This window comes from Dermatophagoides pteronyssinus, unplaced genomic scaffold (assembly GCF_027571235.1).
Source record: "Dermatophagoides pteronyssinus isolate colony J.1.1.1.1 unplaced genomic scaffold, Derpt_VIB-CSIC_2022.12 sq0002, whole genome shotgun sequence".
In the NCBI taxonomy this organism is placed as follows: domain Eukaryota; kingdom Metazoa; phylum Arthropoda; class Arachnida; order Sarcoptiformes; family Pyroglyphidae; genus Dermatophagoides; species Dermatophagoides pteronyssinus.
Genome location: NW_027461526.1, coordinates 1,837,434 through 1,857,374, shown reverse-complemented (window position 1 = coordinate 1,857,374; position 19,941 = coordinate 1,837,434). Strand labels below are relative to the sequence as shown.

Sequence of the window (19,941 nt, the reverse complement as noted above, 5' to 3'; positions counted from 1 at the left end):
ATCATTATTTTCATTTTTATTTTATTTTAGCGTTTTCTACCGTCAAATAATTTTCTCAATTTTTAAATGGACTATTACATTTTGATTTTCGATTTTCAATCAATGATTAAAAAAAAGAAAGAATTTATTACATTCATAAAAAAAATGATGATGCACCATTACAAAATTTTGTGTAAATGTGAATACCACAAATATAATGACATCATATTCAAAGGAAAAAAAGTCCCCAAAAGTTTTGTAGCTAACATTAAAGCGCATGTCGACATAATGATGATTCTCATCATGATCATGGTCGTAGTCGTCATTAAATTAGAAAATTCTGTGCTTGTTAACTTTGTTGAATTTAGTAGTGGATTTGATCTCGATGGTATCAGACAACAAAAAGTTTTGGTGATTTTAATTTTTTTGCTGCAGCATCACATTTTGGATTGAGAATAATTGGATTTTAAGAATTCCAACAACAATTTATTTGTAAATATTTGACAACGTAAACAGCGATAACAACAACAAATAACAATTTCTCTAAATTCATTGATCAACAATGGCAATTTTTAATGTGAACAAATCAAATCAATTTTCAATTTATTTAATTATTCAGAAAATTTTTTCACATAATTTCAATTGTTGTCACAATAATAATAATAATAATGATGATTATCATCAACACATTCATTATAATAAGATTATTAATCATTACCATGATGATACGATTATCATATCTAAAAAGGTTTGGTTTGTCGATCTATCATTAGTGTTTTTCAGCAATTTTTTTTCTACATGTCTTCGCTGTTGTTCCGATTGTTGTTCATTATTCCTATCATTTTCTTTCGCTATCTTTTTCTCACAAATTTCATTTACTTTTTTCATTTCATTTTCACTTTTTATTTTTATTTATTTCCAAATGATTGATTTTTTGTTGTCTACCATTCCGATGATCATTTGTATTATTGTCATTCGAATCTTTCACAATATCATCAACAATAAACAAATAATATACGATAATTCAAGCGATAGATATTTAGACAGTTCTTTTTCATGTGCCTTGTCTATTTCAATGTTTTTTCTGTCGTTGTTTTGTTTGTTGTTATCTTATTTTTTATGGTCACCATTTTGGACCTGGATCTTGCCATTTATGTCAGTTTTTTTGTTGAAAATAACAAATTTTCAAAATGTTTTTGTCATCATTGTTTATGTTGTTATTGTTGAGATTTTTTCGAAATTTTTCCACGTCAACAAATTCGACCATTTTAATAATGTATATCCAGTGTTTCTGTATATAGCAATCTGTTCATCATCATCATCATCATTATGGTCAACATTTTTTACAAATCTCGGTAAGTTATATAATCTGTAAAGTAATTTTTATTATCTTATGTTTTAAATTAGCAACATAAACTAACCGTTTTTTGAACATTAATCAAATTATTGTGAAAATAAAATTAAAATTTAGAAAACCAAGAAAAGATTATTATGATCAAGAATCAATTTTCCTTGATTTATTTAGTTCCCGACGTTCAAATCTTAATCTAATGTACGGAAACAGTCTGCTTACGACAGGAGCATTAAAAGACAGACAGACATTTTGATCATTCCGAAAATTCAATTCATTTACTTTTTTTTAATTCTATTGATTTTGTTTGTTACAGAATTTTTTTACGTTTTTAATGAAATATAAATGCCCAAAAAATGTCGGAAATTCTCATCCAATAATAATCCTATTACAGTTTATTTTTTTGTCATTTTTTTCGATTTAATTATTTTCAATCCTCTTTACCACAATTTTATTAATTTATTCAGTCAAATTATTTAATTCGTGCATAGAATATGTTTTTTCTTTTTTGTTTTTAATTTAAATGAGATATAAGTGACCAATTTGTTTTGATATGAATTTAAATTTAATTGTGTTTTTGTTGTACAACAACAACAACAACAACAACAGTTCAAAGCATTTCAATTCTTAGTTTGTTCGTTTTTTTTAAATGCTTGAAATTCGAAATTTATAATTCAAACCAGGCTGATCAGCTAACATTTTTTGTAATGTGGGTACATATTTTCATTTTGTTAATCAAATTTGTATTCAAACAACGATCGATTCTATGAAAATCAATTCTGTATTCGTAACATGAAGATCCTTAGCATACTAATGACAATTTGTGTGTAAATGTGAGTGATTTGTTTGATTTTTTGCTTACAATTTTTTATTCTTTTTTCTATTTTCATAAAATCATTGATTGTGTTATGTTTTTTCTGCATAAATAGAAATTCCTATAAATCTCAATGATAAATAGTACATCTTGAATTTTGTCTTACAGATAAAAAGTATTGTTTAGCATCCATCATAGCCAAATCTCTCTTCATTTTGTCTGTGTGTGTTTGTTTGTTTATTTGTGTTTACGCTTGATTTTTGTTATTATTGTTGTTTGTGGCAATCAAAAATATTTATAAGAACTCAAAAAAAGAGAAAGAAAATAATTGATTATTCAATGAAACGATATCGATGATTTGATTGATCGATTTTTTTTTCGTCATTGATCACAAGTTTATTTATCGGTTGAATAATTTTTTTCAAAATAACGATATGAATCATTCAATCAATCTATTCGATACAATTGTGATCGCTTATGGCTTTACAATGGAAACTAAAATTATTTATTTATTTCCAATATTTCACCTTTTTTATGATAATTATTTCGATAGAATTGGTTATGATCTATTTTCATAAATGAAAATTATAATGCTAATATAGTTGCTTATAGAATTCATTTATTCTTATTCATTGTTTTCTCCTTTTTTTTGAAAAAAATTTTCTAACCATTTGACAATGTTTAAAAAAACCAAATGAATTAGGTTCGATATTTATTTGGTATGAAAACTCGATCGATCATCATCAAGTCATCTAATTGATTGATCAGCAAACCGTAATTTAATGACTTTAAATTTTAAAAATGGAAAATTTAATTCTTTTGTTGATGGAAAAAAGATGAAATTTTTAAAAGGTTGATTTTTTATTTTTATTTTTCCTTATAATTGAAAAGAATTTTCTCCAAAAAATTTCATTCAAAAAAATTGGAGAATTTTTTTAATGCATTCAATTTACGAAGAAAATGATAAAAAACGATCAAGAGTTTTTATAAACTATAGTGTGTTATTCACAGTTTAAAGAATTTTTGACAAAATTGGGTAAATTTTAAATATAAATGGGCCTATACTAGCGAAAAAAAATTCAACTTTTTTCAATTTAAAAACGATGGTTCAATTTATTTTCCAAACGATCATCAACCATCCGAATGAGCTTTTAGTGTAGAAAAAAATCTTTCAATGGTCCAAAACTTCTAATGTAGGCGATCCATTTCGATCTAATTATTTATTTTTCATCCAATTCTTTCTTGAACAAAACTTCATATAGCAGAGCTTTCAATTAGTTTTTTGTTTGTTGAAAAAGTTTTTTTTTGGAATTCAATTTAAAAGTTCAAACACTGTATACATGAATCAATAGTTTTATTCAAATTTTTCAATTTGAAATGTAAATCGAAATAAATCAACAGTAATGATTGTTTACACTTTAAAACAACAAAAAAAAATCATATAAAATGAACTGAATTCAGTATGTAATATGTGACTAATACAAAAGAGGATAATGAGCTAAATAAATTCATCGATTAATGAATATTAAAACAATCAAAGAATAAGATAATATTGATTGAGAGAAAAAAAATATGAACAACAAAAAGTTTTAAAATATTTAATTATGATGTATTTTGTGTATTAAAAAAATTTTTCATAGACGTCGAGCCCTGCAGTATCGTATTGCTTGTATATCCTTGGACCTGTCATGTATATGAGAATTGGACATTTGTTTCTTTAAACCATCATTATTTCAAAAAAATATTTCAGGTATATGTTTCGATATATACAAAAAAATAGATAAAATCATTGGTTTCGCTGTAGCCGTTCATTAATTTTCTTCTTGTTTTCAATTCATATTAATAATAATAACAATAACAAAAAACTTTATATTTTGTACAAAATTGATGTCGAAAACTAAACCAAACTTCGATATTTCCAACTTTACAATTTATCACAATTTACAATATATACCACCAATACAGCAATGATCAAAAAGCAGCCAAAAATTGGTAAGATTTTTCTTCATTTTTGGAAGACTAACGGAAAAAAATCATTACATTTACAAATTTTGACATCATATTTTTTTATATATCAGTGATAGTGACTTGAAAAATAAACAAGCAAACAATCCAAATAAAATCTATCGACTATACCTAGAATATTATTCTTATCTTCAATTCTGTCATAATAAAATTGCTATTTTTCTTTCATTCGAAATTGGTTTTTTACCATAACAACATTATTCTAATCTGAATTTAAGATGATGATGATGATGATAAAAATAAAATATGAATTTTTTTGTTCTTATTTTTTAAAATTGTTACAGAATCCGTAACGATATTTACATGGAGAAGATCACAAAAAAGCCAATATTTTTATTTTACATTTTTCTAATGGTAATTTTTTTCCCTATACATTTAGTATCGTATATTGTCATTAATAAGTGTACATATTCTGGGAGATAGAAAAGAAAAAGTTTTTTGTTTGTTTGTTTGACGAAACAAATAGATATTCAGTTCTGTTCAGTTGTAGCGATGATGAACCGATAAAAAAACAAAAACATTTTTTCGTCCCTTTTACTTTTTTTATATAGATTCCATTCTGATCTGATAACGTTACGAATTAAATTGTATTTTATTGTTTATCGATTTGTGTTTATGTTCATTCAAGTGTGACCAAACATTTTTTTTTGTTGCCATAAATGGATTGAAAATTTGTTTTTGTTTTTTTAGATGGGGGATATGGGGTAAAAAAAACTTTCGTTTCAAAATTCCAAGATCATGAATTTGTTTGTGATGACAATCGAAAACAAAATAAAATAAATGATGATAACTCTGAACAAACAGGATAGTAATCTATTGAAAAAAAACTGATACATGGCACAAATTTTTGTTAACCTTGGTATCATAAGCTTTGTTTTCTCCTTTCTTTCTCTATCTTTTGTTTTATTCTTATCTATATACAATAAAAATATAATTCTTTTAGTTTTTTTCCTGGTTTTGTTTCATTCATTCATTCCTTTATCATTTATCATCTAGACAAGGTTTAATAATCAATTATATTTCACTAATAGTCATTATTATTGTAAGGATAATTTCCTGATTGTTAGATAATCATAATTATTATCGTAATAATTTATTAACAATTGCAAAATTTTGAAAAATTATATATAGATGAATGATTGCAAATGATTATGATGAACATATTTTCGATATTCATTTTTTGTATTATATTCGCTTTCAATATTATTTTCATTTGCCAATTTGTAGATCTATTCTTCAGATTTTCTGTGATTTATCATATTGATTGTCATCGATATTATTATTTTTGTTCAACATTTATTCACCAAACTAATCAATATCAGTGGTTGATCAATTTAGTGAAAAGTTGTCGAATTTATTTTGCTCATCATCATCCTCATCGAAGTTATCGATCATATTATCAATTATTTTTTGCATTATCAATCATATCAACCCTGACCAATATGATGGCTTTTGCAACAATAACTAACAATACAATGAATAATGATAACAACATTTCTATTGTTCAAAATTTACATCTAAATGATTATATCGCAAATAAATTCATAGAAAATCAAACCAAACAAAATGATTTAATTATTGAAATTCAAACAGATAAAACAAATATAGATAGTGATAAGGATGATGTTGAAGAAGATGATGAAAATGAAACGCAATCCGAAGAATCACATTTCAATCTATGTGAATTGATGCGACAACAACAAAAACAACGATGGCAACAACCACCAGTCAAAACTAATCACAACAGATTGATTACGACAAAAACCCTTGACAATTTTCATCAGCATAATTATTATCATAGCCATAATCATTTTCATTCTTATAATCACCAGCAAAACAGTGAACATCAACGTTCTCAGCAACAACGTGAAATCATAACCTGTGGTAATAATGATGATGATTCTTGTTTCTATTTAGACACCAAATGTAATGGAGTTTCCGATTGTCCAAATGGTTTTGATGAAAGTATCAAAATGTGCGGTATGTAAAAGAAAAAAATTTGATTTGAAAAAAATTATGCTCATGTACCAATTAAAAAATTGTAGAATTAATTTCCATTTAAATTTTTAATTCGTTATTTAGATTCAAATCACGATTAATAATAGAAAATTGAAACTAATTAGAGATTCTTGTATTTTTAAATTTAATTTGTTTCATTACAACTTAAAATAATAATGACAATGATGTTTAAATAAATAAATATAAAAAAATTGAAAGGACTTTTCTTTCATTCCCTTCATTACAGATCTGGTTTATCTTCTCTTTAATGAATTTAGTTTAACTAAAAGCTAAATACACACATGCATATTAATCGTTTTAGGGCCTAAAATTCAGGCTATAAACATCAATTAGTCTTTTGCTAAGTTTTTTACGCTTGTATTGAGAGAAAAAACTATTTTCACTATTCGTTTTCAATTTGAATTTGAAGGAAAAAAAACATCATCAATTCTCTATTGATTCTTCGAAACAATAATTGCTTATTATTAAATTTGAAAATACTATTGTATTTTGATAATGATGAAAAAATAAGCAATTGAATGCGAATAAGATTCACACTTGACAATGAATTTATTTGATTTTTCTTCTCAAATATATAAAAGGAAAAAAGAAAAATCCAAACATTCATTTCAATGTTAATAGTTTATAAATGAAGATGATTATGAATATATTGCTTGTAAACAGTTTTTTTTTAATCCAATCAATCGATTCAATAGCACGTCATGTATATTGCGTGTGTGTTGATAGCTATTAAATAAAAATGAATACCTTTAACATTGAGAAGCATAAATTCAAATGTTTTTTTTCAATTACGGTAATGAGTTTGAGTTTGTTGTTGTTGTTTTTTTGCCATCATTGTAATGAATTGATGCTTACGTTTCATTCAATTCGTTGAATCAATTTTTTTTAATGAAAAAAAGAATGATAAAAATTGTATATTTAGTTGAACTTTTTTTTTGGTTCGTGCAAATAACTATAATTATGTGTCTGTGTTTCCGTGCGTTAGCCAACCAATTATAAACCATCATTTTTTTCATAACCACATAAAAGATAAAAAGATTGTATAGTAAAAAATTTTTTCAGAAAAAAATGATAAATTTATTTTTAGATTGACTATTCGTTTTGCACTTGCAATTTGGAATAGGTATATAATTCAAAATTGCATCATTCATTTCAGTAATGATGATGATTTATGTTTATCTTTTTTTTTTGGAATTTTCTTTTTGAAAATGCTTGTGTTCGTTCACTATAGTCTTATGCTATAGTCCTATTTGCACAAATTGGTGACATGAAATTTTATGATTTAATTAATTCTTTTTCTCTTCAATTATATAGGTTGTATGGAACATGAATTTGAATGTAATCAAACATGCATCGATTCATTACTGATACGTTGTGATACAAAATTTGATTGCCAAGACGGTATCGATGAAGATAATTGTGGTATGTATTATAAACATTCAATTTTATCCTGATTTGATGAAGATATTAAAATAAAATGTGTTATAAATTGAAAATAATTTTACAATTTAGGTTTTATGATTGATCGTTTCCAAATTTCAATCTTTTTTTTTTTTTTGATTCAAAATCCCAAAATCCATTCACTCAAATTTGAAATAGCAAATGAAAAATGATATTAATTTTACGGTAAAAAAACTGTTTCTTTCAAGTTTTGTCATTGATAGCATTATAGATTGAATTTTTTTCCAAAAAATAAAAATAAAAATATTTAAGAATAAATAACCACTCGAAATACTTTTTTATTAGATACCTTTTTATCAGGATTTTTATCAACAGTATTTTCATCAGTTGGTATTTTTCTCATCCCAAGCATCCCTATTGTGTACAAAATATTCATGTTGTTCCTCTGTTTACATAAATAAGTTTTTTTTTGTTGCTTTTGTTCACATATAACACTAATATCGGCAATTAAAACACATGCATCAATGAATTTTTATTTAATTTTCATTGTCATATCTACATGATTTTGTCATTCTTTTATTTTTCTTTTCATCCTATAGAAACGTATGTCTGTCCGGAAACACATTTTAAATGTAACAATCATTTTTGCATACCAACGGAAAATGTATGTGATTTTCAAGATAATTGTGGTGATAATTCCGACGAAGAAGCTTGTAGTAAGTGTTTATATATATTTTTCGTTCTTTGTTTGTTTCCAAAATATATATTTTTCTTTTCCGTTGATATGTATTCATCGATTTTCATACATTTTCGAGAATAGTCCAAAAACATTAATCAGAAGCAACATAGATTATGTTTTATGTTTTTTTTATGGTCACCAAAAAGATAAATATAAAATAAAATCCCATTATAAATAGAAAACAATGAATTATTCGGAAACTATTTCGTTTTTCTTCTTCATTTTTGCCTTTGTTCATGTTTTTATTTTATTTTAAATTTTATGAGAGAAGTTTATTCTTCATTCAATCAATTTATTGATTTCCTTTTTTTTTGCTGCTTAGCATGTTTATCAAGTCTTCATTTTCACATAGTCATCATTACACTTCTGAATCATTAAATTCTAAATTCCCTCAAATTGTTCATAACTATTGATAAAATAAGAATGAACGGAATTTAAAATAAATCTTTGAGCTTTATAGACTTGACAATGGTTGTGTATATAGCCTTTCATTATCGTTGTCTATTTTGACATTAGAAAATTGAATTATTTCTAGAAAAAAAATTTCGCACTTAACCATCATTTTATGATCGTAAGTAGTTCCACTATATATTGTTTTCAGCAAAAAAGAAAATTTTCATTTGAAACATTTTTCTCTAGGGAATGTTTCATAAATTTTTTCTATTTCGATGATGATTATGATGAAACACAGCAATGATTATGGCAACATGATTGATTCTCTCATCATTAAATGCTTTTTTTACTCAATTTTTACTTTGTTTTTTTAATTAAAAAACCTCAAACTACAATAGCATCATTACGGAATGTTTCAAGTTTTTTCGCATCCAACACTTTCACATGGGATTAAAAATACCAATGTTTTCAACCAATCAACTTTGGTGTTTTGCCAGGCACTCATTTCCCAAAAATGAATATTATATAATCGGATAGTGTTTTTTTCGTATATTCGGGATTTATTTGATCATCTGCTTTTCATTTAACCAATGTCGATTCAGTTATACTTTGTATTCAAGAATGATTCATAATAATGATGAATTATCGATGCGTTGATTTTTTTTACTGGAACGACAGGATTTCCTTTTTTGTTGAAAAAATATCTGTATTTATTCATTTTTATATTCAAGTACAAAAAAAATGAACAAATCAAATTAAATTTATTATCATTTTTATTCTTTCATTCATTCATTCATTTCAGCTCATCGTGCCTGCTGGTTCGGTGAATATAAATGTGATAATGGCCAATGTATTCAAGCATATGGTGTATGTAATGGCCAAAATGATTGTATCGATGGTAGTGATGAAAAACAATGTAATCCTATGGGTATGTTATTATGATCATGAACAGCATCATTATCAAGCCTTATTCTTTATTGATTATTTTTTCTCTTTCTCTCTCTCTCTTTTTGATGATGACAAAAACAAAGATTTTGTTACATGCAATCAGACCGGTATACGTGTACATCGAAGTCTTTGGTGTGATGGACGACCAGATTGTTCAGTGTTCCATGAAGATGAACTTGGATGTAAGTAGGTATTTTATCATTATTAATAATGATGATGATCATGACAAAATATTCATCCAATTTTAATGGCGGATAATTCAAAAAAATAAGCTCATTTGATTGTTTATACATCAATAATGTATTACGCCTATGATATTATTATCATCCTTTTATTATTATTAAATCATTTTGTTTCTGTTTTTGATTTCTGTTTTTTGATGAACATTCTCTTCATTATTATTATCATTAGCAAATGTCACTGTTTGATAATGAATAACAATGATAATTCAAGTATCTTTTCTCTTGATAACTCTAGCATGCGACCAAATTCTATCAGAATTAATTATTGATAATTCTGAACAATTTAATGATTAAATTTCAACCATAATATGACCACATAATGTAGTAAGTTAATAAATAGTTTGTAGTTTTTGAGCCATGAAAAACATTTCCTGTAAGCTTTGGTTGAATTCAACAACCATTTAGTTGATAAATGAAAAAAAATCCGAACGCTCAGAATATATTATATTTTTATTTTAGTTATTTTCTTTTGTTTTTTTCTTTTTAAAATTATCTTTCGAAAAATTTAATGATCTAGGCAATGAATAAATAGATTATATCATCATCATTATCCTATTTTTTATTATTCTCATTTTCATTTATTTTGGACGTGGAACATTTTCTTTAAAATGTCCTTGATAATTACCCGCTGGATCATAGTTGGCTACCACAAAAATTGATGAACCTCTTTTAGCATATGCTATACCCAAATATTTTGATTCACGCCAAACAACTTGAGTAAAATGACCAGTACCCGGTTGGAAACTTGGTGAATGAAAATTAAATTTATGAATCTCATCATACCAAGCATCGACTGCATCGTTTCCTATTGAAAAAAAACAAATTCATAAAATATTAATGATGATGTGTTGTTTGACAGTAAAACCTTACCATGAATGCTAATATTGGTACCACTTTTCATAAAAATATTTTCTCCATATTTATTTTCCGATCGATGTTTCATTGAACTACTTTCAGCTAGTTTATTGGCCCACTCTTGGGCATGTTGACATAACTTTTTAAGGTTTAAATGTTAGTTAATTAAATCGATTAAAATCTATTATAATTACCTGGTTGGATAATTCCAAATTAGGCACACCATGTCGAGCTCGATAATAATTGTGTCGATTCAATGCATCCTTTTCGAATTGATTACTAGTATAATTCACAGTGGATGCATTATTGGCACTGGATACAGTGCTCATTTTTCCACTTGATGTACGAATTCGGCGTATAGTCGTTGTTTCGATTACTTCAGTACCATCCGATTCACGCCATTTTCGTGTTTTTGTTTCTGTTGACTCCATTTATTTCTGATTGTTTTACTGTTGTATTATTTAATCAAACTGGCACTGCTGTTTGATTAGTTGATAATGTGTTTGTTAGACAGTTTTTTGTTTGTTTATTTATTTTCAAACTATAGTAGAATTTATTTGAAAAAAAATTAAATTTAACAATATTCAAAGTTTATTTTTACCAACTCGTTTCATATAAATAAAATTGAACAAGGAAAATTTTTGGTTTTAATAAGCTTAAAAATTTATTACTGATATTAAAAAATACATAGTTGACGTTTGATTGAAATACCTCACAAACACAAGGCGTCATGGAAATGATTTTACTGATAATAATCCATAAATCCGTAATGGAATGAAACTCCTGGAACACACGTACACTAAATATTATTGGCTTAACTAAAACAAAATTCTTTTTTTGTTTGCTGATTGTTAAACCACTTGAATAGATCTGCAATAGGTTTCTATTATTTTTGTTATCGATACCGTTGATGATGGTGTGATGTTATATGACAGATTTTTTTTTGCACACTTATGTTTGATTATCGAATTTTCGTTTCACAAATGATTTTCATCCAAAAAAGAAAACATAACAAAACAACTATATCAATTTAATAATGTCATTGTCAATGTTGATGATTTTCTTTCAGAGTCATAGAAATTATCAATAAAAATGGAATTTGTTTTTGTGTAATACAATGTTATATTTTATACCAAATCACTAATAATGTAATAACAATAATAATAATAATGGATATAATTTTTAAAAAAATCTGAGTTAGTAAATTCGAAAATTCTAATCAGAAGTTTAATGGCTGGTATAGAAAAATTCTTTACTTTTACCATATCCATTTAGAATATTTTCAGCCAAATTTGTTTTGTTTTTTTTTTTGTTTAGATAATTTCAAAACGATCTCTATTTTGTCGAGAATTTCATAAGATTCAAAAATGTAGCTATGAAAATTCTTTCAAGTCACAATCCATTCACAATTTTTTGATTCATAGAATTTTTTTTTCTCGAATTGATTCAGTAAAAGTGAAATGGACGTCGACATTGTTGGCATAAATTGTAATTTCTTTTCATTGTGTTTACAAATCAAAATCTAGCAAAAAAATGTAAAATACACAATTTTGTCTAAGAATTCGGCGCATAATTTAATATTGAATTCTGAAATGGTACAAAAACTTTATTTTAATCATATATACAGGACAGTCTTATTTTTATTCACAGATCTTTTCTATATCTTTCTTTCGATAATATAATAAAAATATCATCATTTGAATATGATAATAGAAAGTACGAAAAGAACATTTTTCAAGCTCTATATGGATTTACATTTGGATTCTCATCATCTTAATATGATAATAACAAGTGTGTGTTGCTGGCCTTTGGCCAGCAGCACGCACACTTGCTTCAGCCCGTAGATTCTGGCAGATGAGCGGCTACGCCGCCCATCTCCCAAATCTTTGGCTGAAGTTTTGTTCTTTTGCGATCGATCCAACTATTTATTCATTCGATACAATCAATTATTTGTTTTCTATCCATTTGTTTCGGGTTTCACCGAAAATCGGTCCAAAAAAATATTGAAAAAATCGCCAAAGATAGCCACAAATATTGGCGCTTCACTTAGTTCCTCCCGGAAAACCTAATTGCACAAACCTAACCTAACCTGCTTAAGGCCGCGGTCCCATAACAATGAGACCGGGGCCTAAGCGTTAACAATTGTTTCTATCCCGAGGCAATTCATGTTGCGCAAGCTGCTGCGCACATTGACTTTTTCTGCAGACCCTTTCTATCACATTTGTGTATTAAAAATTTCCTAACACATTTCTCTTGCCCTTCATTTTTTTGTGCACGACACTCTCGAGAAGCTTCGCTTCTCGTGTTTATTATATAGATAGTTTCATCACACAAATTCTGTGATAGGCAAACAATGCAATTTTCTTTGCTGAAAAATACTGAAAAATTCGATTTAACTAATGATAATTACGTATATTTTATTATGTTCATAGCAAATTAAATACAATAAAAGTACGCAAAGCTATTATAAATGATGATGTGATAATGAAACCTAGTTAAAATCCTTATCCCGTGAATTGTTTTCTTTTACAATAATAATGAAACCAACTAAACCATCAATAATAATGATGATTTTATTCATTGTTGATATGCATAGAATCATTTTCAAATAGAAATTTTAATACCGATGATAATAATTTGAATTTTTTTTTGTTATTGTTTCATTTTTTTTCATACTGGCAATGATTATTGGATTAAATACAAGGCCGTGAACAATGTCAACCAAATGAATTCCGTTGTTCAAATAGCAGATGCATTCCATTGGGAAATCGTTGTGATACTATTTGCGATTGTGCCATTCATTGTGAAGATGAATTTGATTGTGATAAATATTATACAAAAATAGATGGTAAACTAATAAACTGTCGAGCCTTTAACATTAAATAAATTAAATGTTTACATTTCAATTAGGCGTCAATTATTGTTCACGTAAAACGACCATCAGTTGTTCATTATCAGATGACAATCAATATATTGATCGTTGTTTAAATAATCAATATGTTTGTAATGGATATAATGATTGTCCACGATTATTTGATGATGAATATGGATGTCCATATGGTGGTGAGTAATATTTTTGTTTTCCCATTTTTGTTTCTTCGTGTTTTCATATCCTAATGGAATGGTAACTAGATATCAGAATCCCTTAATTTATTTGCATTATTTCTGATACTATAAGTTCAATAAGCGAAAAAAAAACATTTTCATTTTCTCAGGTTACACAGAAGAAAGTTGTTTGAAAATGGACGATCATTTTTGGTGCCCTATTGAACATCGTTGTCTTCCTAAATCTGTCCGCTGTAATCATGTTCAGGAATGTTTTGATGGCTTTGATGAATTAAATTGTGGTAAGTAAATTGCGTCATCATTTTATTGAGAATATTACTTCATCTATTTAAATAAGATACAAAACCTTGTAGGTCCAATGAATATAAATGTCTTAACGGACAATGTATTGATCAAGAAAAACGTTGTAATTCTAAATTCGATTGTTATGATAAAAGCGATGAAATCGGCTGCCGAAATCATACATGTCCACAGACATATCGTCGTTGTAGTTCGGGACAATGCATACCTGCATCACAATGGTGTGATTATTTCAACGATTGTCTTGATCACTCGGATGAACAGAATTGCCACCATAATTTATCTTTCATCTTTCCATCATCATCCAACAACTGTGATCCACAAACTCAATTTCGCTGTGATAACGGACAATGTATACCGGCCGAATTTCGTTGTTTGCTCACATCAGATCCAAGAAAAATTTGTGCCGATCGCTCAAATTTGAATGGCTGTCGAAATTTTACTTGTCCATCATCGACTAGTGTTAAATGTGCGGGAAGTTTTTGTGTCGATTCTATTCTCAAATGTAATGAACGTCTGGATTGTCCTGTATTGTCCGATTGGGCTGATGAACAATTTTGTCGTAAGTTTTCATCTAAAATTATAGATAAACTAATACGCTCGACCTATAGGATAAATTTATTGCCATTTTCAAAAGTACCAATTTGAAGGGTAATAATTAAAATTGATTATTGTTTTGAAAAATCCAGACATTTTTTTTAATCAGTAAAAGAAATAGAAAACAGGAAACGATTATTTATAAAAGTTGAAAATTATCTAAAAAACATTCTTCATCACTTGTCAATTTTCTAATTAAGTAATTGGTTGATCGTGAATAGAATCTGAAGATTTTCATCTTTCGATATACATTATTTTACAATTTGTCAATTTGTTAAAATGATATCTATTTTCATTTTTTTTAGCATTCTATTGTTCGGATAGCCGTTTATGTCAATGTATCGATACGACGATCAATTGTTCTGGACAATCATTGCTTACAATACCGGGATCCATAGAAGATCAAATTCTACGAATGTATGTTATTCATTCTGATATTTATATATGTTTTTTCTGCTATTTTTAGCTTACTATCTTTTCATTTTTATACACAAAACATTCAATTGATTCGGTTGATTTAATTAAAGGATTTTAAATGGAAATCAATTGGGTCTCAATCTAACATTAAATATGTTTAATCGTTTTGATCGTATGCACATGATTGATCTTAGCAACAATCAAATACAATTTATCCCACCAGGATTATTTCGCAAATTATGGAAATTACGGATTCTGTAAGTGTATCAATTTTCTTTTTGTTTCGATTCGTAAAATATGATGACTATCTATTTTTCAATCCAATTATTCTATAACCCATATTGACGATTCATCGTCAAGACATTTACGAAAAAACCTAGTCGAAGTGATTGAATCGTATACATTTACCGGTCTACCGAATTTAGGAACATTGTAAGTATTTTTATGAACATTTAAATGAAAATTTAGATTAAATTTATTCGGATAAGACAAGATGTAATATAATGTTTAATTCATAACTAAACATTCATTATGTGCGGCCGATTTAGATGTTTTTGTTTTTTGTTTTTGTTTTTTTTTTGATGACGTTAGTTGAATTTCGATTTGGGGATTGTGCGATCAGACATGTTGAGAAATTATGGTCAAGATGTTTATATATTATTATTCTGACGTGTTGAAATGATAGATGATAAAATGTAGTCGTAGAATGATTCGAAAAAAATGAAAAACAAATGAAAAACATCATCATCTACAGAATCAATACTGGTCATGCTGTTTCAAATAATGATAATGATAATTATAAAAAGGGACTGAAATTCCTTTACATTGCGTGTAATCATTGACTACATATTTTCACAAATATAGAATAAAGAATTTTTATCTATTTATACTTGAGGCAATAATGATCACACACAAACACACACTCACACAACATTATCTATTAAATGTCTTGACTATTCAACCATTTAGATTTTTTCCTTATGTTTAGCCAGTTGGTCAGATAAATAGTTATCGCCTGAATTGATAAATATTATATAACCAAAAAAGTGACAAATAATGTATTAAAAGAGTATTAAAAGATATACCAGCAAAATAAAAAAAAGGAAAAATTCTAGGAAAACGAAACATTTATTTTTTCTATTTATACAGAAAATATTCTGCTAAAATTATGTCTGATCGTTTTTTTAATGAAATCGATCTGACGTATTTGTTTTGATTGACTTTTAACATTCATTCATTATGTGTGTGTTTGCAAAAAATGTGAGAAAAAATAAATCATCACAATTTAATCATAAATTTGTAAATAAATTATTTCATTTTCTAAATTTAATCTGAATTTCATTCTAATTATTGAATGATCGATATGTCTATCTAACTGTTTTTTTAATCAGACAGAATCAAATCTTTTTTTTGTTGTTGATTGTATATGTAAAGTTATCATTTGAAAAATCTCTTCTATTTATTTGATCCAAATATTCATTAATATTTAATACATTTTTTTTGATAGAGTTTGATAATAATTTGCATTCACAAATATTATTCTCATTGGATTTATTTTCTTTTCTTTCGTTTTATTTTCGTTTGGAAACAAAACAAAAAACTCATTGTGGAATTTTTCTCAATTGGCTTGATGTTTTGTGTGTGTTTGTATGCGAAAAAACAAATATGAATAAAAACAAATTTGCAGAAGCCTAAACGGAAACCGTATACGTCTGATACGTGAACATGCATTCAGTGGTCTGGCATCGTTGAAAACATTGTACGTATTATTCTATATTTGACACATTATTTTCATCATAATCATCATTGGCAACAATTCTCTTGAGAATGATGATAAAGCCTGTTTTTTTTGTGTTCATCTTCATTCCTTTTTTTATACAATAATTTCCTGTTATTTTCTTTTTCAATTCATTCATCCATAAAATATGTCTTCAAACAAACAAAAACAACGCATGGTACCAAAACAACAACAAAAAACCAAAATGGGTTGCTCATCAGAGATCTAAGTAATCAACGTATAACTTCATTACAAAAGAATTCATTTTCAGGCCTTCGTTCGTTAAAAAACCTGTAGGTATTAATTTGTTTGTTGTCATAATGAAAAAAAAATTTGAATCGAATCGATTTTCGAATGTCTCGTCCTCTCCATTGATAAAATCGATTCGATTCTTTGTTACAAAAAATGTTCAATAAAAATTGATTGTCTTTATCTATCTGTATTTAATGGGAATTTTACTAATCGATTTTATCATTATTATTGTCATTTTTTACACATCATTGCTATTTGAAATTAAACGTACCGGAATTGTATTGATCGGAACCAAAACCGAACAAAATCTTGTAAATGCCAAAAAATACGAATTTTTTTAAGTGATTTGTCTTATAATCAAATCAACGAACTTCCTGATGGCGTTTTCTCCGGTTTGTCATCTGTTATATCTATGTAAGTAATGATATCGCAATGTTTTTGTTGTTGAAAATCTTATACTTTTGTTTAATAGAAAAAAACAACAATACAATAGCTTAGAAATAAATAATATTCTTTCATTAATGATAGATGACCGATTAGATACAAATAAGATATTTTTTTCATTATCAAATCAAACATTTCAAATAGGATTAGATTAAAAATGGTAGACACACAATGATTAAATAATAATATAAAACCGATTTATTTTATTTCTTTTTGTCTTGTCGATATAAATAGAGATCTTCGTGGTAACAAAATAAAATCGGTCGGCTCAAAAGCATTTCAAGGAATGAATGCATTGAAACAAATGTAAGTGGAAATTTCCGATAATCATTGATCATCATAAATAATGAACATGATTATTTATGTAGTACATTCGATGAATTTCGTTTTTGTTGTCTGGTACGACATGTAAAGCAATGTTATCCAGAACCCAATGAATTTAGTTCTTGTGAAGATCTCATGTCTAATACAATTCTACGCATTTGCATATGGTGTCTCGGATCAATTGCATTGATTGGAAATATGTTTGTCATATTATGGCGTCTTCGTTATAAAACGATCAATCGTGTTCATTCGTTTTTGATCATCAATTTGGCTCTTGGTGATTTATTGATGGGCATTTATTTGTTAATAATTGCCAGTGTCGATTCATACTATCGGTACGTACAGACATTCTGTTTTGTTTTAATTTATTAGAATCAATTTTCTAACTAATATAGGGGCATATATTTTATTGTCGATGCACGGTGGCGTCAAAGTTCGTTGTGTCATTTTGCGGGTTTTCTTTCTACACTTTCATCGGAAATATCAGTTTTCTTTCTTATTGTCATCACTATTGATCGTTTGATAACTATAACATTTCCATTTCGTATTTATCGTCTTCGTTCTAAAGATGCCAAATTAATCATCATTTCTTTATGGCTAATTGCCATCATTATTTCTGGTTTGCCCCTTATACCTGTCGAATACTTTGATAATTTTTATGGTCGTTCTGGAGTTTGTCTTGCGCTACACATCACTCATGAACGTCCAAATGGCTGGGAATATTCTGTGTTTGTTTTTCTTGTTCTCAATTTAATAAGCTTTACATTGATTTGTGGCTCGTATCTTTGGATGTTTATTGTTGCTCGGAAAACACAAAAAGCTGCTAAATCAAATGGTCGTAGATTTGTAACAACCGAAACGAAAGTGCAAAATCGCATGGCACGACGAATGATGTTTATTGTAATGACAGATTTCTGTTGTTGGATGCCCATCATTGGACTTGGAATCGTTTCATTATTTGGCGTTAGAATTCCACCACAGGTATTTGCCTGGATTGCCGTTTTTATTTTACCATTGAATGCAGCCGTCAATCCTACATTGTATACTTTAAGCGGATTACCACTTCGTCGATCATCGAGTAACGGTCTCAGTAATCATATTTATTCTTCACGAAAACCTGGATCTCCAGATTATCATCTAAGCTTAAGCAGTTATGGAACACATTGTGGCAGCTGCAGTAACAAAGACAGTAAAAATTTTTCCAATTTGTCTCGAGCATCAAGTAATGGAGCCCAATTTGGAGGCTATTGTAAAAGTCGACGACATTTTGCCGATAATAATCATCAAAATCCGATGGTTAAATCTCCATTACTTAAAATGCCATTGCATTTGCATACTGATAATCAGCATAATCTTTATAATGATGTCCACAATGAAAAAAACAACGAATCCGAGCAAGAGGAAAATGATGATACAAGTTATTTATGATGAGAAATCATTTCACTTGAAAAGAAAACTAAAATTTTTATCATTTGCATTTATTGTTTGTAATATAGATGTAATTTTTTCTATTTTTAGATATAATAATAAATATAATTTTGTGCATCTCTTTTTTTCTAATTATCAAATTTCAATTTATTTGTCCTTGTATCATCAATGATGATTAAAACAAAATAACGATACTTGGATGGATTATTTATTGATATAATAAAAAATTTATCTGCGACACAATGATGGCCATTTTGTCGGCAATGAATTCGTAAATAGTTCATTTGAATAAGTCTTGATCATTTTTTTCGACAAATTCTTTTATTCTTACATAATAAATTAAGATTTAGAAATATAAACAATTATTATACATATAGCATTGATCTGGATTTATGTATTGCACATCGAATTCAAGGATATAAACTTTATATTATATGCAATCATATAAACTGTAATCAATAATTAGATACTTAATATCATTTTTCAAAACTTGATCAAAACGAATCGATATTAAATGAAAAAATTTACTGAATCAGTTTGGTAATCATGATCATACATTGTTGAAATCGA

At 27.2% G+C, this 19,941-nt stretch overlaps 2 protein-coding genes and 1 long non-coding RNA gene across 5 annotated transcripts; 2 read left to right on the top strand and 1 right to left on the bottom strand.

The window, feature by feature from the left end:
• Positions 1 to 1,074: 1,074 nt before the first annotated feature.
• Positions 1,075 to 19,488, top strand: LOC113797851 (G-protein coupled receptor GRL101-like). 2 transcript variants are annotated; one of them, XM_027348299.2, is made up of 19 exons: positions 1,075 to 1,334; positions 5,397 to 6,149; positions 7,503 to 7,610; positions 8,189 to 8,305; positions 9,524 to 9,649; positions 9,753 to 9,851; positions 13,471 to 13,614; positions 13,677 to 13,829; positions 13,982 to 14,113; positions 14,170 to 14,694; positions 15,035 to 15,146; positions 15,257 to 15,403; positions 15,507 to 15,578; positions 16,834 to 16,905; positions 17,145 to 17,216; positions 17,518 to 17,589; positions 17,854 to 17,925; positions 17,988 to 18,278; positions 18,339 to 19,488. In XM_027348299.2, exons 1-19 carry the CDS (start codon positions 1,133 to 1,135, stop codon positions 19,369 to 19,371), a joined length of 4,302 nt encoding a protein of 1,433 aa, XP_027204100.2. In that variant the 5' UTR covers positions 1,075 to 1,132; the 3' UTR covers positions 19,372 to 19,488. The 2 variants fall into 2 exon arrangements, with proteins under 2 accessions (XP_027204100.2, XP_075680587.1); XM_075824472.1 differs by lacking the exon at positions 5,397 to 6,149 and having other exon boundaries at positions 1,086 to 1,334.
• LOC142646212 (uncharacterized) lies at positions 3,602 to 4,310 on the top strand. The gene is made up of 3 exons (XR_012847184.1): positions 3,602 to 3,894; positions 4,110 to 4,136; positions 4,223 to 4,310. It is a non-coding gene; the product is annotated as an uncharacterized LOC142646212 (long non-coding RNA).
• On the bottom strand, positions 10,344 to 11,494 carry LOC113797860 (Golgi-associated plant pathogenesis-related protein 1-like). Of its 2 annotated transcripts, XM_075824473.1 has the most exons (4): positions 11,368 to 11,494; positions 10,961 to 11,307; positions 10,782 to 10,905; positions 10,344 to 10,716 (listed from the first exon to the last, which is right to left on the bottom strand). In XM_075824473.1, exons 2-4 carry the CDS (start codon positions 11,195 to 11,197, stop codon positions 10,490 to 10,492), a joined length of 588 nt encoding a protein of 195 aa, XP_075680588.1. In that variant the 5' UTR covers positions 11,198 to 11,307; positions 11,368 to 11,494; the 3' UTR covers positions 10,344 to 10,489. The 2 variants fall into 2 exon arrangements, with proteins under 2 accessions (XP_075680588.1, XP_027204113.2); XM_027348312.2 differs by having other exon boundaries at positions 10,961 to 11,395.
• Positions 19,489 to 19,941: the final 453 nt, after the last annotated feature.